At 36.5% G+C, this 26,056-nt stretch overlaps 1 protein-coding gene across 4 annotated transcripts in view; it reads left to right on the forward strand.

The window, feature by feature from the left end:
* LOC111517984 (uncharacterized) overlaps window positions 1–26,056 on the forward strand; it is a 159,224-nt gene that overhangs the window by 117,332 nt on the left and 15,836 nt on the right. For 3 of the 4 annotated variants that reach the window (XM_074184210.1, XM_074184213.1, XM_074184212.1), the window contains 2 exons: window positions 19,116–19,194; window positions 19,304–19,818. In XM_074184210.1, the coding sequence (XP_074040311.1) occupies window positions 19,116–19,194; window positions 19,304–19,818 (594 nt within the window). Of the gene's footprint in view, window positions 1–19,115; window positions 19,195–19,303; window positions 19,819–24,816; window positions 25,035–26,056 lie in introns of all 4 variants that reach the window. The other variant, XM_074184211.1, reaches the window with a different exon arrangement.

A 26,056-nucleotide genomic window follows, 5' to 3' on the forward strand; every position in this document is an offset into this window, starting at 1 on the left:
ATTTGGCTTAGAATAAATCCAAAACAAGTAATTTCCCAAATAACAAAACTGCAATACTCTTCTTGATGTGCGTTACACAACTAAGTTGAAGGCTTCAGGAGATGAAGAAAACTTAGTTTTTCACCAGCAATATGTTTTTCAAAACATTCTGTATAACTTTTCAGATTCTTAACTACTCTGGAGTCCACCAAACTCTTTTCAATTTTTTCATATTCTAAACTAGCTCTTGGATTTTCCTCTATTCCTCATAAAAGTATATGATTTCTTAGATTCCCAAATATTCTGCATTGAAAAGATATTTTTCAGTGATTATGGTTAATATTTCCAATATCACACCTGTTTGTATAGTCATTTTCATATTTTCATTTTCATAATAATTGTACATTCATTATGTATTGACTGCAATATCATATTTTGTGAATTTTCCATAATTTTCTATATTTTTTTCATTAATAAAAAAATAGATTCAATACCCTTAATTACTTATCAAATGATTCAACAACCGAATAATCATCATCATACTAAACAAATAACCACCAGACAAAAAGCCATTTAATAATGCAGCCTTGACTGATGTCGAACCCCTGGTGTATTTCACATAAAGGTGTGGTGATATTTCCATTTTTTTTGTGTCGCATTCATTTAGGTAGAGTTTTTATTGATTTTATCTGGATGTTTTAAGTCGATAAATTCTGCTTTGAATTTCACTCATTTCTACAATTTTGTGATAGACTGTGTAATTTTTCATTATGAAATAGGAGAGCTATGTTTCTTTTTCACAGTGGCAGGTTTCCTTATAATTTTCTGAATGCCGTGATGAAATCGATGAGCTCTTGCACATATTGCACATACAGAGTGGCCCAACTGAAACGTGCGCAAGGCCCAGAAGAATCATTTTGCGGAAGTCGAAAAACATATTATATGTATTCGGACTTCCATTGTTTGATATTATATGAAATGATTTGAAATCCCTGAAACAACTAAAAAATAATTGGAAAATTAAAGAAAAAGCTTATAAACGAATAGCTGAAAAACTTAGCTCAACTTTTTATTTTTAATGTTTTTCCTTTTTTTTTATTTTTTGTATTTTTATATCTTTTTGTATACCTGTATCTTCATTTTTGTTCAATTTTTTCCATTTCTTACTTGTATTTTATTTTACTATTATTTCATTTCAGGTTTTTTTTGCTTAATATAATTGTTATTTTCAGCTATTCGTTTATAATCTTCTTCTTTAATTTTTTCAATTCTTTTTTAGTTCTTTCGTGGATTTCAAAGCATTTTATAACATATTAGACAATGGAAGTCCGAACTAATGTAATTCATCATGAAAAATTGTCAGTCACCTTCAAACAAACATATTATATGTGATGGAATCGGCGGGTACATGAAAATCCATGAATTATTCAAGTAAAATTTCATTGTGAAATTGCCACTCGACAATGGCAACATGTGTTGATGAAGCTATTGTATAACAAAACACGTGTCCATAAAGCTAATTATATTGAAACGCGTGTATATAAAGCTATTGTATATAGGAACACGTGTTTATCAAGCTATAGTATAGCAAAACACGTTTTGAGGTTTTGTAAAGTGACTAATGGAAATTTCACAATGAAGTGTTACTTACTTCATAAAAAATCGTGTTCTTTGACAAATTCACTTTTCTTTTTGAGGACAAAACTGATGTAGATGCCAGAAAAAACCCCTCACCTAATCGAGGCCCATACTGTTTTAGTCATCCTATAATGATGCTAACTTGATTAGCGACGCACGTCGAGAGATGGTGCTGAAGTTCTGGTGTTATAAAAATGTTTTCAATAGATCAACACTGAAATCATACTGGATACCAAACCATTTTGATAGCGCTTTCAACTATGGTTCAACGTATTGAGGAATTGTAACGTCAAACGAATCTTTTTCACAGTCCTTTTTCAGTCTTTTTCACAGTATCCAATATCTCCAAGATTAGAAACTTTATTTTTCTGCTTCATTTTTTCCAATAGTTGGATTGCAGAAGCTTCGCGGTCGAAGAAATAGTTAGGCATTGATATTGAGTGTTCTGTTCAAAAAGATAAATCCTTAGAAATATTGAATTTTAACTCTCACTTGTATTTAAGTTTTTGAAATTTCTACTCACAGCATCATAAGTATTGAATACACTATACCAACATCTGTACATTCAATCATGAGGTCAAACCGAATGTTTTTTCAAATGAAGCAAGAGATAGGTTTGACACATATTTTTAGGAAGGAAAAACATACTGTGGCAAATGATGCTTAAAAGTATTTTTGATATTTCATTGTACTATCTTCATTATATGTTATCTTTTACCCTCAAATTATCTACAAGAACAATTTATTCACCTACACTGTAGGTTAATGGACTGACACCTATCAGAAAATAACTACTCCTCTGGCTAATACCACGAAGGACGTTGGATTATATCCGACCGGTATCAATGCAGGATCCTTTACTGAAGTTATTCTGTTGGATATAATCCAACACCCTTCGTGGTATTAGCCAGGGGAGCAGTTGTTTTCTGATAGGTGTCCTACAGTGTAGGTAAGATGAGACTGGCCTAAACGAATCATTCTTGTATATAATTGAGTTTATAGCCAGTCTTCAAGTAAACCCACTTACTTTATGTACAGGTTTACTCTCAAGTAGGTATTGTCCGGTCAGTTTCGATTTGACTGTCTCGGACTCTTTCAATAACCTATTTAAAAAAATTTCATAATTTTTTTCGCCAATTCATTCTTCATATTCAACTTTTTCAGAGATGTTGAAGGGTAACATTTTCATACCAAATAATATAATTTCATTTGGACATCACTTTATATTTTTTTGTCTTGACAGAACCTGAAAGTCTATGAATCTAACTTACTCAATACTGGATGACTATTCCAAGATGAGAATATGCTATATCAATCTTATACCGAAGTTGAGTATGGAAATGAGACTGAACTGTTTTGTTAATGTCTAGATTCGCTTCTATTACTTGCTCGCTGCTGTCAGCTCTGATTGAAATGGTGTAATCAATTCAATCCAATTAAGAAAATCCTCTAATTCGGCGCTTCATTTACTGACTCAGCTTTATTGTTTGGTAGACAACCGAAATTGGATCGATGGTACTTTGAATTCAGTTTTAATGAAAACAAACACCACATGAGCCTGAAATTTTTCGCGTCAATTCATTGGCAAGTATTTTTCAGAGATTGAGTTTTCTCGTGAATGATTTATGTTTCAATTTCTCTTATGAATGTTTGGTGTGGGTACAAACTGAGAAATGAATTGTGATCTCTCCATAATTCGACGTTGACGAAGAAAAGAAGTTGCTTCATTGGTCTTTTTCTTCCGGTTTGCTTTTACTCAGCAAATGCTTGTTTTTCCTATTTTAAATAATGGCGGATGTACAGGTGTTAAATAATGGAGGATGCGCCGATGTTAAATAATGGCGGATTCGCAGTTTTTACATCAATGGGATGCGTCAGGTTACCACTGAATCAACTATAAATAGGGATGCATGAATTTATTTGATTCAGTTTATCTGCTGAACATTCTGAAACAAAAATTAAATGAATTTTCAAGCCATTTCTGAAGCCAGTATCTGTGAAGGAATTCGATATTTTATGAAAATCCATAACGTATTTATATTCAGTATGAACACGCCTGAGGAAGCTTTTGTATAGTGAAACACGTGTTGTGGTTATGTAAACTGTTCTGAGAAAATTTCACAATAAGGTGTTACTTGAATATGAAACAATATCAAAAATTATATAAATTGGAAAAAAATGCATAAATGAACCGTATAAGATAAAACTGTTGAGTTTTTCATGTTAATCTGAATTTGCAAATCAATGAAACGCAATGTCTGTTTCTCATAAACCAGTTCAGTTCCAATTAAACATCCAGGAAGAAATTTGTTTCGGGATTATTGAACAAATTTATGGAAACTGGATCTGTTAACAATAAAAAGAATAACCGTTCAGGAGTTGCCAACGATGAAGTTATTTGTACTGCAATTTTAGGGCACGTTGGACTAATAGAAAATTCGCAATCTCTCACTAAGTTATCTCGAGAATCAGGAATACAAATGTTTTCAGAATCCTTCATGAGTACAAATTTCATCCATATGAGATTAGACTAGGTCATAAATTGAACGAAGATGATTTCGATAGACGTATCGAGTTTTGTGAAAGTCTCACTGAACAGATCGACTTGCATCATAATTTCTTGTATACAATTTGTTTTTCGGATGAATCTACGTTTAGTTTGAATGGAGAGGTGAATTGGAAAAATTGTCGATATTGAAGTGATACGAATCATCATTTATACCGTCAAATTCATACCCAACAACCTCAAAAACTGAATGTTTGAAAAGGAATTTTAGGTAACCACATCATAGTGCCGTTTTTTAACGATGATAATTTGACTAGTGACAAATATTTGGATATGTTGGAGGATCGGATAATACCGTGCATCAATACGGCAATTGGGGAGGATATAAATTTATTCGAAAACGAAATAGTTTTTCAGCAGGATGATGCACCTCCTGATTATGTAGCTCCATGATAACAATGATGATTTCATTATGATTCATGGTATCATCAGAAGTAGTCAGTACGTTCATGATTCCTTCCGCTAAAAACTTAATTCCGGTCGCAAGTCCTGATCCTCCAGAAGCCTGTTTTTCAAATTTAGAATAAAGACTCTGCTGTAGTGAGACTTTTATGTTTTTTTAACGGTGCCTTGATTTCTTCATGTATGAGCAGTTGAGTAACATTTATTTTCGATGGTAACAAAATCCGGAATAGAAGTGGTATGTGCGTTGATTGCGAGAACGAAGGTTATACATTGGTGTGTTTTTTGCCCCGCTCTAGAATATTCGTGTCAGTATCTTCCACAACAGTTTTTAGAGTTTCATCTGAGTTTTTCTTATTGGGTTTGGTCAATGGAAGAACCGGATTCCAATGTGAGCACACTTTTTGGTGTTGATGATGTTGACAGTTTTTTAGTTGTCCTCTAATTAATCTCAAATCGAAAATTGTTCCTTGAAGGAAAATCCTCACTTTTGGTTGTATTTATTCGTCACGTCACGCAGGACTCGGTGCATTTGCTGTTGAAGTGTCCATAGTCCCCTTTTCAACTATAACACCCCCCCCTCGAATCACAAACACCAACTCTTCCATAAAACCAAACTTCTTGAACGACATATTTCCCCTCTCAACGCGAACTTGACTCCGAAATTTGAATATGGAAATTAATGACTATGTCTCGGGCCTATTATCATCGAGCCGAATAAATATTTAATTTAAGCCTTCGCAGATTGCTCCTCTAACTGAAACGAGTGATGGGGAACACACGAAATTTCCTCGGAACGCGTCAGCTCATCAAGCCGAATAATACGTTTGGGGATTTTAACGGATGCGGACGCAAATTGGGTCGATAACGTACTCGAATTGAAATTTACTCGACGAAATTGAATCGGGTGTCGGTCGACTAACATGATTTACGGCGTAACAATGTGCGGCAGGTTCCAATCTTATGCGGGGATGAGTTTCAAGACGGCTCGATCGGAAGGGATTGAAAGTAGAGCGTTTCGATTGATGACACGGTTTTCGTTTAGTGATTTTGGGACGGTGCAACGTTTTGGTTTGGGATTTTCAGTCGGTGTCTTGAGGAGACTCATTCTCTACTTTATGAAGTGGGGTGAATCCTCCCAGACGTACCCGATCTGTGGTAAAACTCGGGGTTTAGGTCCCAAACAAATCAATTGGATTTATTTGATGATTGTCAGACCAATAAATTGCTCCATATAATCCGGGGTTTTCCCCGATTTTCTCAAAATTGGAGTAGTAAGCCCTATTTTCAAAAAAGGCGACCCCTCCAGTATGTGTAATTTTCGACCCATAACAATTCTCAACATTATCGGGAAGGCATTTGAAAGATGTGTTTATAATAAAATGTACTCATTTTTATCCAAATTCCGAATACTGTCGAAATATCAGCATGGTTTCTGTCAAGGTAAGTCGACCGAAAGTGCTTCGTACAATTTTTTCGAATATATATAGGATTCACTAGATAAAATGAAATATGTGGGAGCACTATTCTTCGACTTATCGAAGGCATTCGATATTATTGACCTGAAGATAATCGGAAGAAATTATATTCCCTTGGTTTTCGTGGAAATTTCTCCAGGAAAATATCAGTTAAAATCGGAGAGCATACATCTGAATATTATGAGATGGACCAGGGAGTTTCTCAGGGATCGATCTTGGGGCCGCTCATTTTTTTGTTATTCATAAACGATCTACCTGACTATATCAGTTCAAATTCAGTAGTTCTTTATGCAGATGATACTACATTGGCCATTGATGCAGATAGTCCTGAAGACTTACAAAAAAAACTGAATAATTTAGCTGGAGATTTCATGAATTGATGTGAAAGAAATATTTTGATAGTGAATGCAGAGAAAACAGTCTGTATGCATTTCCATTTTAGGTGGAGATCTGTGACTGATATTCAAGTGATTGTCAAAAATAGCACTATTCATCTTTCTGAAGTTACGAAATTCCTTGGAACTTATACAGATAGTGGAATGACTTGGGAAAGTAATATTGATGCCATAAGCAAAAAAGTGAACACAGGTTATTATGCTATATTGCCATTAAAAAATATGTTCAATACCAATCAACTCATCAATATATATTATGCTCTAATCTACTGTAACATATAACTATATAACTATAACTATAACATCAACATCTGGGGATGCTCCTGTAACTCAAACAGAATATTTGTTTCCCAAAAAAGAATTATTCGACTCATTTTCAATCTAAAATCAGATGAAACGTGTCGACCATATTTTCAAAAATATAAAATTTCAACAGTTCCATGTATTTATGTTTTCAAATGTATAATGTTATTTATGCAACATGTTGAGATGTATCAAACAGTTTCTCATTACCATGGTTACCCAACTAGAAACGGGGACGTCATCAGAATTCCTGCACACAGCTCATCATTCTATGAAAAAAGCCCCTCATATAGAGGTATAAAGTTTTTCAATCATCTTCCCGCAAACCTGAGAGAGCAACGGAATAAAAATTTCTACAAATCAAAATTGGAAGTATATTTGCAAGACAAATGTTTCTACAATATCAAAGAATTTCTTGAAGCGAAATGAAAATGTGTTTGTTCATATGTATGAATATAAATGTTATACATGTTTTCATGTAATGTGAACAAATCTATTGAATTGTGATATTTTAATATTGTCGATTGTAAATTTGACTATCGTCACACGGTTTTTTTATTTGTGACGTATCCTATATCATGCTGTATGTGATCTGTAAGGATTGAATAAAGATTATTATTATTATTATTATTATTATTATTATTATTATTATTATTATTATTATTATTATTATTATTACTATTTTTCACCGAAGTGTGCAGATACATTCGGGAGGGCGCGCCAGCATTATCAACCAATGACCACTACCCACACCGTGGGGTAAGTGATCATTGGGTCCGAGAATCATGTGCCCTGAGAAAGCGCAGTGAGCCTAGAATGACAGCCTTCGTCATCTGTGCGGCTAAGATTTCTGCCTTAGTGCGGCAAGCCGGTATGATTTTAAGATTCGAGAGTAGAGAGGACATCATTCCACCAAGGACTCCAATAATCAGAACAACCATCTTGACAGAGTGATCTGGATAGAATGTGCGAAGTTCGAAGAGAAAACCTCGATATTTTATCCGTTTTTCTTCCTCTTTTCTGATGGTATTCGTCTCGCCAGGAGCTGAAAACTCCACGACAAATATCGTCTTGCTCTGGTGGTCGAGAAGGACTACATTAGGCTTATTAGCTTGTATGAGCCTGAGGGTGGAAAACGAATAGTTCCAATAAATTCGGCACTTCTCGTTCCTCACAACGGATTCAATATCCCCCGGAGCGTAGGGCAACATAAGTGTTTCGTCAATACCGTAAGAGTGCCGTAGATGGTAATATAGCACACTTATGTCGATGGATATAGGCCGAAACCGCATATGCTGGACAAGCTGATAGCAAGTGCATTAGGGTGTCGGGCGCCTCGCGGCAGGCCCTGCACCTTGTGTCAGGAACCTCTATACCCATCACGCGACTGCGGTAGACTAAAGTGTTGAAGACATCCTGGCAAGCCAAGATGAGCCCCTCAGTTTCCGACTTCAGCCCACTCGACCTGAGAAACGCGAAGGTCAGGCGCTTTGATAAGCCAAGGTCTCCAATGTTATTGAAGGAGACCTCATGCATTGGTTTATCTTTGTGTTTCCACAAAAGTAACGTAATCTCTGCGGCTTTCATCTGAGCTTTTTGCTGAACAGGTTCCAACTCGGTTACAGAGTTGTGGTCACCTCGTTCAGTGTCGAAAACTATACCGAGTTCATCAGCTGCTCGGGCAGCTGCCCTAAAGAGAAATGTTCCAATTTCTGCTCTCTTATGATCACGGACCATGCATAGAAGGGGATCCGAACTCCTGACGACTTTACAGGCTGTATCCAGCACCATTCTGTCATGTAGACACTACAAACTCAAAAGTCAACGGCATCCCTCTTGTCGGGGGAAGTACAACCGTGGAACGGACGATTTGGGATGCAAACTCCTATAGAGATGCATCATTTTTCGGGTCTTTACGTCGAGTTGATACAGCTCCTCCCGAGTCCACTTCACTACTCCAAACGAGTAGAGTAAGATTGGAACGGCAAGCATATTTATTGCAGCAACTTTGTTCTTCCCCGACAGTTCCGATGACTAGATGACCAGATGTCTCTCCAGTATCCAGATGGTGTAAGATGCTTCCATCTACGAGCTGCACATCCTCTCCGTAGTTCCCGCCTCGTTCTCTTTTGAAATGGACCATTACACATTTGTCTATCCCGAATTTCATACCGATAGCATGCGTGTACTCTTCCACCACCCTCAAGGACTGATGGAGATCCTTCTCTCCAGAGGCATAAAGTTCAAGATCATCCATATAAAACAAATGGGTGACCTTGTGCCTCCGATTTCCGGGGGTGCCATAGGTATACCCTCGAGTGTTTCTGAGCGCAACGGATAATGGCAATAGTGAGATGCAGAAGAGAAGGGGACTGAGGGAATCACCCTGAAATACACCCCTTCTAAAAGTGAACCACTCTGTTTGGACTCTTGCTTGACCAGATGTTATGGTAAAGCGAGTTCGCCAAAGTGGTATCAGTTGTTCCATTATTATTATTATTATTATTATTAATGCTCACTCATGGTTCAATTGCCTGGTGGTCGAAAGCTTTAAAGAAAACGGACTAGGCGAAACTCTCTGGCTCACAGAGACAGGCTTGTCTGGCTATCAGTGGTGCCATCAGTACCACACCGTCAGAGGCCATGGAAATCCTTCTAGATCCACCTCCTCTCCACATTTTTCTGGAGCGGGAGGCTGATGGACTGCATATAGACTTGTGCACATTGCCAATTGCACAAATCAATTTAATGCAGAGTGCAACAGATTGTGGGTTGACACTGGAAGTCACAGCATTATGCCTCCAACTGTCAACTACGAACTGCCTTATAAAGTACTATTCCCGAGTGGAGAGGACTGGATCCTCCGGGAGACGAAAATATTAAGAATGGATAGTTGTTGTTTTACAGATGGATCAAAAACACCTTCCGGTTCTGGTGCAGGCGTTTTCAGTCGCAGACCCAGAACAGAGATATCAACCTGCCTAGGAACCTATGCCACTGTATTTGAAGCGGAAATTTACGCTATTGAATTGTGTGCGGAGAGATTGGAAGAATCCAACCTCATACAAAAGTCAATGAAAATATTCTCGGACAGACAAGCGGCGTTGGAAGCTCTTGGCTCCTACGGAGCAACGTCTAAATTTGTTGCGAATTGTCAAAAACGACTCTCCTGGAAAACTTAACAGATTGTCTGTGGTCTGGATTCCTGGCCATACTGGCCTGAAAGGCAATGACACTGCTGACTCTCTCTCTCTCTCTCCAGAACCTATCATTGGCATCGCTTTAGGCTTTGCCAAACAAAGATTAAACACCTGGATGGCAAGAAGATTCACTTTTCGAACCTTGATACCAAAGAGTTATTGGACTACAACAGGGTCTTCGTGCCTGATACTATAATACATATTTGTGCCCTCGAATGCTGAGACTTTTGGCGAAGTTTTTGATGACCATTTGATATGATAAGTTTCTGTAATAATTTTACGTTTCAACGTTGCTCTAACTCTCTGTTGCCGAACATGGTGGGCAAATATCTAATCTAACGCAAGTTATTCTTCACTGCTCCAATCGACTTGAAAAAGCGCCTTGTAGATTACTAAAACAAATGGACCACGCATTGATGAATAGTAGTTAGGTTAGTTTAGGTCCAAAGTGAGTGGGTCTATTCGACCGCAATCCACTGCAATTCGCAAGGGTTTATTGTGGCTCACACCTATTCACACTCGAATTAATATACCCAGCTTCTTAACGGAGCTGATTAGTTTGTATGATGAGTGGTCTTTCAAGTCAGATGGATTCTGCGTACGCCGGTCAAGAATTTGGTGTAAGGTGGTTTCATAAGGTACCTCGCTCTTGAGGAGACGACTTAGTCGTTTCTTGGCTGCACCACCAAACTTTTTTTTTTAGATTCAGTTATTGGATCAGGAGATGGAGAGTTGAGAAGTTCTCGCTCCTGATCTGAATTTACAAGGCTTAGTGTCAGTCATCCTCTCGGCACGGATACACACACCTTAGGATTAAGCCATCGTTGGTATGCCATTCAGTTAGGAAATAACAGAACCACAAGTGATTCTGTCATTCCCGTATCCAGCGAGGCTACGTGGAAGAAGGCATTCGATGGCCGATTTGCTCAACCCCCACATCCCAAGTCAATGCACTTGCCAAAAACAGCATGTACAGTGGTTCAGGCAGTGAAAGATGAACAAAGATAGCCAACCCGCCAACGCTGACGTATACGTGAGAGAAAGGAAATCCAGGCAAACTGGCATCGTTACGCGTTAGGTAACGAAGCGGTTTACCCTCCCACAATAAGTTATTGCTTCAGAAATTGTGGGAAATTTCCAAAAGGAAAAGAAAGCTGTTAGGTTCAAAATAAACAATTCATTGAAAAAAGGAGTAAATCATTCATAGAAGTTACTTTCTTATGAACATAAAAGACAAAAATACTTTCGAAACACTATTTTGAACCAATCGCTTGCTTCAAATAACATTATTAATAGCTATGAAGCAGCTTTTCCCATCAGAGAAATAAAGAAATTTGAGAAACCAAGAATAAAATACAGTGAATACATCGTAGAACTGAAAAACCAGTTGATAATGTGGATTGAAATCACTAAAAATGACCCCTCTATGAGGGAAACATATAGGGAAATGAAGAAGCGGTATAGACTAGCAATTAAGACTGAAAAAATATCACACAACTCACGCCTAATCATGAATGCAAAGAATAAGCAAAGAATGGCATGGTCACTCATAAAACCTACTGTGATCACTTCTCCTAACCCCCAAATATTGCTGGATGACTTCAATAATTACTTTTGTAACATTGGCAAGGAAATTGTCCAAAAATTAGACTCTAATGGCGATACATATATCGAATCAATACAGAATAAGAGTGTAGCCTTTTCATTTTACTTAACTCCGGTAACAGAATTAGAGATAATTACCCTGATTGACAGATTAAGCACATCAAAGTCAAGAAATATATATGGGCTAAATAGCGACTCACTGAAATTTGCAAAAGACGAATTAATCAGCCCCATAACGTTTTTCATCAATACCTGTTTTGCAGAAGGTGTTTTTCCAGAAATTCTTAAACTCTCCAAAGTTATACCGATTTTTAAAAAGGGTAACAAAAATAATATCAGTAATTACCGACCCATCGCCCTAGTTCCTATTCTATCAAAATTGCTTGAATTGGCTTATAAAATTAGACTGATCAACTATTTAGAGAGAAAAAATGTACTGAACCCTAAACAACATGGATTTCGTGAGGGAAAGTCTACTATAACTGCACTTGTAGATATGATTATTCACATCACAGATGAATTTGAGAAAGGAAATGTGACACTAGCATCTTTTTTGGACCTTTCCAAAGCTTTTGATTGTGTGTCACATGAAATTATTTTAATGAAATTGGAAAGTTATGGTGTCAGAGGAAATGCTTTTTCATTCATTCAGAGTTACCTTACAGGAAGATATCAGTGTACCTCCTCAAACGACAAATGACATAACTCATTTCTTATCGTCAAAACATCTTGAATATGCTGATGATACCACATTACTAGTTTCAATGAGAAACTATGATCAGAATATTGAATCATACACCCTCAAAAGTGCTCAGGAATATTTCACGAATGTAAGATTGTGTCTAAATAATGATAAAACAAAAACGTTACTCTTTACTCTGAATTACAACTTAACCCTGGAGGACAATTTGCCGGTAAAATGCCTGGGACTAACATTAGATTCTAAGCTGACATGGGAGGCTCACATAACCAATCTGAGAAATAAATTAGCTACCTATCTCTTAAGAAATATCAAAGATATTGTAAATGAAAGTGTTGTTCTCACAGCCTACCACGGTCTCTTTCACAGTACCATGTCCTACGGAATTCTCTTATGGGGTGGATCGGCACATGTTGATAAAATTCTCATAATGCAAAAAAGGGCAATAAGAGTAATAACAAATTCAAAACTTGATGAAAGTTGTCGTCCACTATTCAAAAAACTAGGTATATTGACTGTGACTAATCAATTCATTTATGAATGCTTACTTTTTGCCAAGAAAAACATTTCCAGTTATACTGTTCAAAATAAATATAATACCAGATATAAATCCGTTATAGTGCCGTATTTTCGCTTATCCAAGAATCTCAACTCTTTCAGATTTCTGTCTATTAAATATTACAGAATGATACCAAACGAGTGGAAGGAACTAGTCCTAGTTAAATCTGCTAAAAGAAAATGTGTTTTATAAAAGTGAAGAGTTCATACACTTCTTTAATGGAACATGACTAAGTAACAGTAATGTATTATAACTAAGTCCTCATACTATTTTACATAGGTTATTTTTGTATATATATATATATATATATATATATATATATATATATAAACTTTATTTTACATTTAAATTTGTTTCTACAAAATTTTCCTTTTACTATTTTTTTGACGACTGTATACACACAAGAGAATAAACTCTACTCTACTCTACTCTACTTCTTTTCTTTGGAAGTTTTTCAAAAATGTTTGTATTGTTATTTTGTTGATAACATGTATTTATTTTGTACATTTAATATCCCACTTCGTACACTTTTTATTTATATTTTTTCACATTGCTTTGTCAATAAGAACTCATTCTTCAGACAATGAAGTTTGTTTTCAGTTGAATTGAATTGAGAGACAGAAAGATATTCACACACTTTGATTACTATTCAGCAAAACAAACAATGTAATTTCAGAAACTACACCCCACAATTTGATCTCCACAAACTTATGTTTCGATAGCACAGTAGCTTTATCAAATCACTTGATAAATTACTATGGATCTTCATCAAGTAACGGCCGAATCAATCAGAAAAAAAAAACAAACAATATATTTTTACCTGGAGCTCCAAGTTGGAAAAACATTTTTTTCTTTTATGAAATAAATTAATCCTAGTCTTGTCCTGAGAATTCCGATGATGCAAAACATTTCGAGTGTATCCGAAATAAATTTGAAGAATTCATTACCCGAGCAAATCTCCGGTGAATTTAATTTCCCTACGATATAATCGCCCTCAATTTATTATAACCCGTTTACACCGCCAGCGGAATAAATTCGGATTCGTATAAAACCAACACGGGGTTATTTACACGCTCGGGGGTGTGTTTATCACCCCGCAAAAATCGCTTTCGCTTACGAAATCATCTCCGAGCCGAATCGACGGTGAGCATAAAATCGGAAAACATAATAATATGAGAAATGTAACAGACATTTAATTGCCTTTACGAATTTCGACAACTTGTTGCCGCTCAAGGGGATGCGCCTCGGTAGTCGCAGAGGGATGATTTTGGTTCAGTTCAGTTGGAGTAGTTATGTCTGGCTTTTGGAGTTGGACGCATTCCTTGGAACGAGAAGTTTGTGGAGTTATGGGAGTTTCGGGAATGTTTATTAAGAGAGTTGAGGTGGATTTTTATTTTTGGAGATGAAAATTTGAGAAAGTTTTACTTTCTTTGTTGAATATCTTCAAAGCAAACTGTTCACAAGAATGGCCATTCCTTTTATATGAAAATAAAATGGAAGGCTTACATCTTGATCCAAATAAAGAAGAAGGATCAGATTGAAGTCCTTTTATTTTAGTGAAAAGTTACCGTTTGACTCTCGTTACTCCTACTATTAAATCAGGCCTGTCTCATCCAGACAGAAAAATATCATCAGTATTTATAGGGTTTTTGTATGTTTGCTGAACTATTTGGGAAGTGTGTTTGTATTTAAATTTATCAATTGGTATTGCGCCAAGTAATGCTACAATAGCATGGCTTTTTCAAAAATAGATCCTTCTATTCAAACCTTATATGTTACTCAGAATACGTTTTGAACGCGCTGGATGATCAAATCTGAGTTGACGCCATTTACAATAATCACGGCCATGATATCTAGCTCAGAAGACTTGCTGAAATGGGTGTGGATGGTTCTCTTTTAGCTTGGATATCATTATTTCTCTCTGAGAGAACCCAGTATGTCTCACTCCACGGTTATTCGTTCAATAACATCCAATAAAATCGGGTGTAACGCAAGGATCACACTTGGGTCCACTCATGGCGATATTTCAGAATGCTTCAGGCATTGCAAATTTTTAGTTTATGCAGATGATTTCAAAAAGTTCATCAATATAAAAACTATTTTTGAGTGTTATAAATTTACGTTTTCAGCCATTTTTTTAGCCATTTGAGCTTCGCCCCCTCTATACGGAACTCTCAATATTCAGTTTATGTTGAACGTCTTGAAAATATCAAGAGAAAAATTTTGAAACATCTTTGTTTCTAATACAGACACTTCTAATCGATGGTAGTTTCCGTAATTTGCGGTTAATTTGAAATACTCTATATGATAAATCGAAGGATCTTCCACATGCACTGAATCTGTACAAACTCTAATCGAATTGGAATTGGAGAATGTCATTGAAAACCAAATTCGAAAACATTTATCGAAAAACGATATTATTCAAAATAACCAGTCTGGTTTTAGGCCAGGTCATAGCTGCACTTCGGCTGATAATATAATTGATGCTACTGATAAAGAAAAAGTATCTGTTTTGATATTACTAGATTATTCCAAGGCATTTGATACTCTCAATTCCATAATATTACAAGCCATTTTTAACTTTGTAAGGATCAGCAGAAAAGCTACTAAACTTCTATCCTATCATAGGGTGGAAAAGTTTCTGAATTTTTGAAAATTGATAAAGAAGTACCCCAAGAGTCAGTAATGGGACCCCTACTCTTCTGTCTATCTCCTTTCAAATTTCCTAAGTCCTTCCTATCACGCACGCAGCACTATTATCCTGATGATACACTATTATATTTGTCATTCAAATCTGAAGAATATTCTCATGCTATTAGTGCTTTGAATTTTGATCTATATGATCTTGAGCAATTTTTTGATAAACATTGCCTAAAACTGAATTCGAATAAAACTGTTGCAATCATTTTTGGTAGAAAGAATGCAAGAAAAGAACCATTCAAAGGAAGGGAGCCTTTAATACTTTCTAATAAAGTTAAGAATCTGGGTTTGTAGATTGACGAAGATATGAGATGTTCTTATCATATCAGTACAAGTATACAAAAAGCATTCTGTAATATCAAACTGATTTATCAAAATAAAAGAATTAAAAGTTCACTATGTGATTCTTTAGTGTTATCCACGTTGAATTACTACGATGTTCTTCACATTCCTTGTATAAACTCCATTGATATCAAACGAATTCAAGAGCTCCAAAATAGTTGCTTGAGGTTAAACTATGGTATCAACAAATACGATAGGATTTCATACACATTGAAAACAAACAAATGGCTTAATATGAGTGATCGAAGGTTGCTTCACTCTGCCTGCTTCTTTTACGAAGTTTTAAAATACCGAAAACCCCATTTTCCTATCACATCACCAAATGTATGAATAAAATACCACCAGACTTGAAAGAACTCATGTTATCGACGCGTATCATCAGATTTCTCGATAGATAGTAACTTCTATTTTTATTTTTTAGATTCTGTTCATTTTTCCCACTTTTCATCTTCAATTGGATCTGAGAATTATTAATTAGTTCGATCTGAGAATTATTATTATACCACTAACAATGTTTTAAAAAAATTATGTATGTTCCTTTGACTAATATTTATCTTCAATTTGAAGTGTGATTTATTAATTTAGTGATGGCAATGTTTATATTCTCTGTAACGTAGATGCATTTGATAGTTCTCAATATTTTTTTGTGTTTGTTCTGATTTTTGCCATTTAGTAGTCTGTTTTGAGTTAGGTGGAAGAAGAGATGTCAGTCTGTACCTTCCGGTGCCGATTGCCATACTGAATCTCGCCCATTTACTTTTTTTCAGTTCACATGTATGAAAATAACTGAAAATTACTAAAAGACCTTTACTATTATTATTATCATTATTTTTTTTTCACCGTAGTGTGCGCTGGTCAGGCCCTATCCCCCGAAGCCCCGATACATTCGGGAGGGCGCGCCAGCATAATCAACCAATGACCACTCCCCACACCGTGGGGTAAGTGATCATTTGGTCCGAGAATCATGTGCCCTGAGCAAACGCAGTGAGCCAAGAATGACAGCCTTCTGCATCTGTGCGGCTAAGATTTCTGCCTTAGTGCGGCAAGCCGCACTTATTATTATTATTATTATTATTATTATTATTATATTATATTTCATACAGAATTATTTTGGAGTACCTGTTTTGCGTCTCGTTCAAAAACTCATTTAATAATTGATCACTTCTACTGAAAACACTTTCACAATACCAGAACAAAAATTACGGTCTCTCGACGCGTGTTTCGCTAACTAAGTTAGCGTCCTCAGGAGATCATTATGTCATGATGGTCCTTGAAAAATTTCTTGCAAAATTTGCACAAATATCTCTCATAATATAGTGGTGGATTTAGCCAGAAAAGAAACTGTTTTCAGATCCTACTGTATAGGGACGTTGGGATAGGGTAAATATTTTTAATTTCATTTGAAATATTTATTTCCTTCACAGGTTTCTTCTAGTCACTATAATCAGTGACTGTCATCAATAGGAGAGTGACTATTTTGATTTCGGTGAAGTACAGTTTTTAAAGTAAAAGTTTCAGTCCACTTTTTTGACACCTGTCATTTCCTGACCGCCCTTTTGAAAGCCTCAAGTTATATCTTCATTCAGGACTCCAGTATTAGATTTGTGTTTCCTGACAAAGGAAAGTTTACCTCAAGAAGTTAGTATATTATAATCGTCTTTGGATAAAGACTTGCTGGTTCTTAAATTTTTATTGAATCTTTCACCAGAGGAATCTATCTGACGTTTAATATTATCGGATCCGTTAGTCTATTTCTTATTATTCCCAGCCAAATTGAATCTACAAAATTTTTCAAAAACACCTATTGTGAATAAATTATGATTGAATTGATCTCTTCGGCCACTGTGTTTGTTAAATGAACCAAGTTCAGTAAAGAAAAACAAATGTTCAGTGGCAAATTAATCATCCCACCACTAGATTTTTGAAATCTTTGAAGTTTGTTGTTATTAACATACATATTATTTAAACGTTTCTTTTGTTTTCATTCTCATTCATTTCATATTTGCAAAATATTTATTTACATAAAGGTTATAATAAAATTGAATCGAAATCGTTTGAAATATAAATTTTGACTAATAGAATGTAAATTAGTATTCATCATAATCATTAAAAAACTTTTTTGTTTCTCAGGAATGAAAAAATAAATTTTTATGAACGCATATGCATGTACCAAAGCATAACATTGATCATTGAGCATCATATTCCACAAAAATAGGTCGCTATCTAAAATCTGTTATGAAATCTATTTTTCCGTTAATCAGCTGCCGCCCCCATACGAACGACAACTCTCAGAAGTTGAGAACTTGTGCGAGCTATGGACAACGAGGTATTACCTTTTAACGTGTGATTCCTAACACGGTTGCAGAATCATCCCAGCTTCAACAGGATAAATTCTCTCGAGAAAAATATCTGGTCGTGGCAGGAATCGAACCCACGGTCTTCCGATCGTGAGTCGGACGCACTACCACTGCGGCCAGTTCCACAATATAGAATGGCATATAACACATGCATATAGTAGGAATGCGAGTCTATATGAAGATAGTACTTCTAGTACTACTACTAGATATTATAGTTTTACTGAAGTTAAATGTACCATATAAAGTTAATTTTTCATATTAACAACCTTCTTCATTCTTAATGTTTTAAATTGGCAATCGATTTCCCAAAGACTATTATATTTCACAATGATTTTTGTATACAAAATACTGAACAATTTAAAACCATCTTATTTCGAACAGTATATTGTTTTTCATCGTGATATTCACCACCACTTCACTCGAAATAATAATTTATATATAAACAGAACAAAAACCAAAGACACCCTGAATTCTTTGTTTTTGATCTGTTCAAATTACCAAATGTAATTTAAAATAGCCCATCTCTGAACACGTTCAAACACGAACTAAAGAAATTTTTTTTCAATGTACAAATATGATATGTACCTGTAGCAACAATTTTCTTTCTTGAGATATTATCATGCCTATCTTATTGATCAACTTTAGAATGTATTCTTCTAATGTTTGTCATATATTTTCAAATCATTCCAATATATAACAAATTTGTAACAAAAATATTAGAAATTTATGTAAATTAGGATTTTCCTATTTCAAATAAAGATTATTATTATTTTTATTATGATTCACTTTTTATCACATGTTTCCCATCTGGCATCAATTACAAAATTGGTTCTATCAATATTAAATTCAAAATAATCTGTTACGGGTTAATATTATTCTATTTCTTTTCAGCCTAATCCTCTAAGTCAACTGCAACAGCAGACGGAAATGTGGCACAACTTCCAGGATGACCTGAGGCCAAGGTCTTCAGGTAATCAAATTTTTTTGCTATAAAAAAACAAGTATCGTCCAAGCTTCATTATCACAAATTAATTTATAATTATTTCATTTTCTGAAAGAAAACATTTCACTGCATTTAGGAAACCCATACATGATGCAAGATATCCCTCCATCTCCCTACCACCACCAACCTTCTCCTCCTCTCAGCGTACCCAGCCCCCTGATGATGGACAAACATCGACAGACTCCTCATCCCATCCACTCGATGAGCAACACCTCCATGCCGATAACACCTCCTCACAGTAATTCGAACATGTCGATGACGCCGCCGCATTCCAACGAGAACATCCCCCCCGATGAATCCACGCAAATCTCGGTGGGCAAAATGTTTGCTGAAGACGGATGTTTAGAGACGAGACCTGTGACCGAATTGCCGCATCCTTTGATGGAGAACAACGTTCAGCAACACCCAGAGTTCATGCCGATGTACGGACAAGAAGGGGCTGCTGCAGCGCAGCAACAGTACAGTCAGCAACAGCAACATCAGCAACCCCAGCAACGGCAGTTCAATCATCAGCAACAAAGTCACTCGCAACGTCAACCACGGCAGCAACGGCAGAATTTCGACAGAGTGGAAGAGATGCAGATGAAGAGGGTGAGTTTTTTTCAATAAATAGTCGTGGTGATAGTGTTTTTAATTCTTGATACATATGTAGGCAGATCATAAGATGTGCATCATTGGTAACTTTGTTGTAATTGGATTTATGAAATCGGTCAAACTGGTAAACTATACTATAGTTAACTTGAAAGCAAGCATCGTTAAGATCAAAAACACGCTTCACCAATGGCAATCTGCAGATTCGGATGAAGCATTGATCATGATCACAGGTTCAGTATGATAGAATTTTTTAAATTCATCAAGATGCAAGAAAAAAACAATTGAATAACTGGTTTTGATGGTAGAGTAACCTGTATGTAAGATTCTTTTCGGGTAAAAACTAATTTTTGAGTTATTGACAAAGTTTTTATCAAACGTAAATATCAAACAACAATCTGTTTATAATATTGAGAGAAAATATGTTATACCATAGAGGCTTTCATAGAAACCCTGTCCATGGATGAATTCATACATATTATAGTGCAACAATGAACCACAGAGGTAGACACTGGTCATACTTCAGTTCAACTTTCCAAAATAATTTCGTTGTTAATAAATATATATCAACATATGTATACACACACATATATACGTATATATTCCTTACAAACTGAGTCATTCTATCTTATTTGGACAATTATATTGGATTTATATATAAATAAAATTATTTTCTCTTCGAATGTTCTGACGTAGACCTTGAGTTTTTCAGTTTTCTGTTTGGTATTGCTTCTTTCTCTGATGTGTTTTTCATCTCTCGTTTTTTATTCTCTTCTTTGATTGTTTGTTGTGCTTCAAATACGTTCTCATCTGCTCTCTTTCTCAGTCCTTCATAGGTGTTGGGTTAGGTCTAAGGTGAGTGGGTCTATTCGACCCTCCACCACAACCCGCAAGGGTTTATTGTGGATTTACCTATTCACACTCGACCAAATAAATCCATCGTCTTCACGAAGCTGATTAGTTTTTATGGTGAGTGGCCTTTCAGGTTAGATGGTAAGAGTACGGCTCTGCTAAACTCTAAAAACATTATTTGATCCCCAGCGGGGCAGACACAAAGTATATGCTCTGCGCTGTTTCATCATTTTCCAAACAGAGGCAACAAACAGTCTTCCGACAGTCCGAATCTCTGCATATGATGATTCAAATGGCCATGACCTGTAAGAAAGACATCGTAGTACATCCCTACTATAGTCCAACAACTGTTTGGTATCAAGCTTCGAAGGGCGAATAAACGCATAAACGCCTTGGAGTGAGCCAATCCTGGAAGATTCTGCCAGAAATCCATAAAACTTCCTGGTGTTCAATCTTTGTTTGGCAAAGCCTAAAGCGATGCCAATGTCAGGTTCTGGTTCGATGAAGCTGCTTGCAGCACCCTCCTTTGCAAGGCAGTAAAATGCCTCATTGTTTTCCAGACTAGTATGTCCAGGAATCCAGACCAGATACAATCTGTTATGTCTTCCTATCGAGGAGAGTCATTTTTGGCAATTCGCTACCAATTTGCTGAGCCAAGAGCTTCCAACGCCGCTTGACTGTGCAAGAAAATTTTTATCGACTTGTGTATGAGGTTAGACTTATCCAATCTCCCACACACAATAAAAATAGCGTAAATTTTTCCGTCTGAAATACAGTCGCATAAGTTCCTAGGCAGTTACATATCTCTGTCCTGGGTCTGCGACAAAAAACACCTGCACCAAAACCGGAAGGTGTTTCTGATCCATCTGTGAACAAACAACTATCTGCTTTTAATATTTCCTTCTCCCGGAGGATCCAGTCCTCTCCACTCGGGAATAGTACTTTTTAAGGCAGTTCGTAGTTGGCAGTTGGGAGGCATAAAGCCAGAGGTCATTTCCAGAATGCTGTGACTTCTAGTGTCAACCAACAGTCTGTTGCACTCTGCATTGAATTGATTTGTGCAATTGGCAACGGCACAAGTCTGTATGCAGTCTATCTAGCCTCTCTCTCTCCAGAAATGTGTTGATGAAGTAGATCTAGAAGGATCTCCATGGCCGCTGACGGTGTGGTACTGATGGCACCATTCATAGCCAGACAAACCTGTCTCTGTGAGCCAGAGAGCTTTGTTTGGGCCGTTTTCTGTAAAACCTTCGGCCACCAGGCAATTGCACCATAAGTGATCATTGGTCTGAAAATCATCACATGAAGCCAATGGATTTGTTTGGGACCTAAACCCCAACTTTTACCACAAATCCTTCGACATGTCCATAGAGACATGTATAAAACTTTTTCCAAGTGAGCATTCCAGGTGAGTCTTTTATCAAGGATAATGCCAAGATATTTCACCTCCGCTCTAAATGGAATGACCTCACCATTGAGGGAAAGTGGCGTTATATCGTCCAATTTTCCTCCTGGTGAAGGGGATTATCACAGTTTTGCTGAGGTTGACAGACATCAGCTCCCTCAGGCACCAACTGTCAACATCGTCCAACGTTCTTGGAAGATATTACAAGGTACCCTTCTCCACGTGGACCTTGCCAGGATGACAAGGTCATCTGATCAACTTTTCTTCTGTCGAGGGCATCAAGCAGACTATCCACCAGAAGCGACCACAGAAGGGGAGATAATACCCCAACTTAAGGGCAGCCCCTAGTGACCCTGAACCTAATGCCCTTTGAAGTGTCGTAGTTGCAGTTCTGTTTACCGGCATGGCATAGATCCAGCCAGTTAACGTCGATTCTATACCTTTCCTAGCCAGAGACAATCCTATAGATTTAGGTAGTGCACGTCAAATGCTTCTTCAATATCAAAAAATACAGCAACCGCAATCTCCTTGTTTCTCAACAACATTGTTTATTGCTAAATCTGTCGATTTTCCGGTTTGATAAGCATACTGGTGGTTATTCAGGGGGATGCATATAATGCTCCCCTCCTTATGTGTCCGTCCAGTATCCTCTCAAGTTCTTTCAACAGGAAGGATGTAAGGCTGATTGGTCGTACCGATTTAGGTTGTGGGTCTCTTCGAGACACTTTAGGTATATATAACACCCTTGGATGCCAACCAACTGAGTTGAGGAAGGTTCATTGTTCGATTTTCTAGGATTTCTCAAATAAGCCTTAAAATAATCAAAAAATATATATTATGATATTTTTCACTGAGATCAAAAAAAAAATTCACGAAAATTTTGAACTACTTCAACTTTTCGGAGCGAATTTTTTTTTATTTCTACCTATATTTTGTGAACTATATCAATTACGAAAAAAATTTTAGCAATTACTGGTTTCTTTGAAATCAACCACAACGGTACAGAAGTTTTTTCGATATTTTCAGTTGAGTATTATCTGTTTTGACTTATTACCCTAAAATTGACTTTCCTATTTTCCGATTCTCCTCAATAAGTGATGGAATCGAATTATGAATCGATATATCATTTTGTTCGCGAGTTAATCAAACTTTGACACGACGAATAGAGAGACAGACTATCGTTTTTTTTTTTAATTTTGAGCATCTTGTCCAAAGCAACCATGAATCTTAATTGTGTCAAATAAAAAAGTATACTGTGAGCAACGCACTATTTTACTTCCTGAAGGTCCTATTGTGAATATGCCGTGTCGCGCAGCGCTAGACACGGCATATGCTGCTCTGCTTGAATTCATTTATCAAGAATGTAACAAAGTTAGCAATTGTGCACACTTAATTTGAATCAGCCTGCATTCTGTGTGTGTTACATCAAGCTTCCATTGAGAGTTTACGGTGAAGGAATAAGAGTTATCAAATGATAATATTTAAATCTTGTATTCGAAATATTTTTCGATTAAAAGCTTTTTGACTTTCTTCTTCTCCATCTTCATTCAAAAATGTCGCAAACTTCCGAAGAAAAAAAAACATTTAGGTAGAACATAAGCGCTCATCCACAAAGATGAACACAAGTTTCTTTCATACACAATCTGAAAGAAAAAGTCCAGTCGAAAACAACTACTTTCGAACGTGAATATTGAATTTCGTATAATTCAATATCCACGTTCGAAAGTAGTTATTTTCAATCACTGTTACCGATTCAGTTTGTACTTCTGTATTCTTTGTGGAATTGAACCAGGGACGCTACACAACGTAATTCATGAAGGGGTATGAAATTCAACTCACGACATCAGTTAGGTTAGGTTAGGTCCAAAGTGAGTGGGTCTTCGACCCTCAACCAATAACTGATACCAAACAGTATCAAGCTTTGAAGGGTGAATAAGCGCCTTGGAGTAAGTCAATCCTGGAAGATTCTGCCAGAAGTCCATAAATCTTCTGGGCATTCAGGTGTTCAATATTTGTTTGGTAAAGCCCAAAGCGATGCCACTGACAGGTTCCTGTCCGATGAAGCCGCTTGTCGCACCCTCCTTTGCAAGGAAGTCGGCAGCCTCGTTGCCTTCTAGGCTAGGAATCCAGACCAGAGACAATCTGTTGAGTCTTCCTATCGAGGAGAGTCGTTTTTGACAATTTGCTACCAATTTAGACGTTGTTCGGTAGGAAGCAAGAGCTTCCAACGCCGCTTGACTGCCTGAGAATATTATTGACTTGTGTATGAGGTTAGATACAGTCACATAGGTTTCTAGGCAGGTTCCTGGGTCTGCGACTGAAAACACCTGCACCGGAACATGTTTTTGATCCATCTGTGAACCAACAACTATCTGCACTTAATATTTCCTTCTCTCGGAGGACTAGGGCTTGACTCAGTAGTCGAAACTTGTGCGAGCTGATCACTAACGGGGTCTTGCCTTCTAACGTGCAATTTCTAGCACGTTGTACAATTATTTGAAACAAGAAAAGTTTTTTAATCCCCTTTAAAAATATCCCCCTTTCAAGTTTTCGATAACCTTTCTCATCCACCGCAGACTTTTAATGGAACCTGGATGTGACACACATCATATTGTATCTCATTTTATGTGAAACTCAACCCCATAGAAGCTATGTTAGTTATTTTAATGGTTACTGATGGCACTACTGACAAAAGATTATTCATTCATCTGTACCGAACCCTAATGACATATATTCATCAGCCTGCAGTGTCATCTCCGGCGGCTGCGCCAATCAGGGCCGCCTCTGCCCTTTCGAAGAAGCCATCGCCAAAACCTCTCCCGGATTTCAACGAAGCCTTCGGTTCAACGGAGCGGGGCCGATTCCAGAGCCCCCCCGATCCGAGGCTGGTTCCAAATGAGGGCTTGCTCGACCTCTTCTACGAGGACGGCCCCCAAATGAAATTCGAAGATTTTCAAATGTAAATTGTTTGGTATATTTTATTGATCGCTTTTTGGCGGTCGTTATTTTTCACTTGTTATTGTATATTTTTACTTTGTTGTTTATTAACTGAAATGGTTGCAACGTGTCCCAGTTGTTTTGAATGGATTTTTAAAATTGTTTTCTCTCTTGTGATATTACGGAACTACAAGTTTTCTTGAGGGAAAATTGTCTAGTAAAGTTGACAATTGTAGCGTCAGTGCAATCGCATTTGAATTCTTTAGGCTTGTGAAAATGACATATAAAGATGTTGAGAAGAAAACTGAAACCTCAGATATAAACAAACATTGTTGAAGGCTCCAAAAGAAACTACGCATTCACAATTCTCAATGCACGTATAAATTAAAAAATGTTTCAATATAAGTTATTCAATATATTTTTTTTAATTCAGATTTTCAATTCATTTTATGAAATTTGACAACCTGTTTGATTTGATTGGCATTATATATGGACTAATTTGCCAATTTGTAATAGGGACCACAACTTTGAAATTCCGACTGAGAATAAGGCCTGAAGCAAGTTGACATTATTTCTACTTCTAAATTTGTCTAAATGCATTCCGAAGAGTAAAATAAAATTCATAATATAGAGCAACAAGTTCTTTTTCAACGTCCGTTATCGAAAATTATGTTTGTGATCCCATTCGATTTGAAACGGCATCAGGAAACTTTTTGAAAAAGTGAAAAATCGGTTTCGTTTCTTGCCATTATCTTGAGAAGTATTGCAGGTGTTCAAAATATTTAAGAAGAAATTTCCTGCAAAAAATCCCCATCCAGTAAGTTTAGCACCAATCTTCATTAGTTTAAAGCCCGCTGCTCGATTCTCTCCTTTTTCCTAAAACTAATTTATTCAACTAATAAAATATAAATATTGAGGAATGAAAAAAAGCATGAATGAACAACAATGCGTTGAGAAATATAAAAAATTGCTATAAACAATTGCATTCTTTATATTTAAATTTTGTTTCAAGGAATTAATCATTGATAAAAATAATGATTTTGA

This window comes from Leptinotarsa decemlineata, unplaced genomic scaffold, assembly GCF_025532065.1.
Source record: "Leptinotarsa decemlineata unplaced genomic scaffold, Ldec_3_MD MMD2_tig00026354_RagTag_RagTag, whole genome shotgun sequence".
Lineage (NCBI taxonomy): Eukaryota > Metazoa > Arthropoda > Insecta > Coleoptera > Chrysomelidae > Leptinotarsa > Leptinotarsa decemlineata.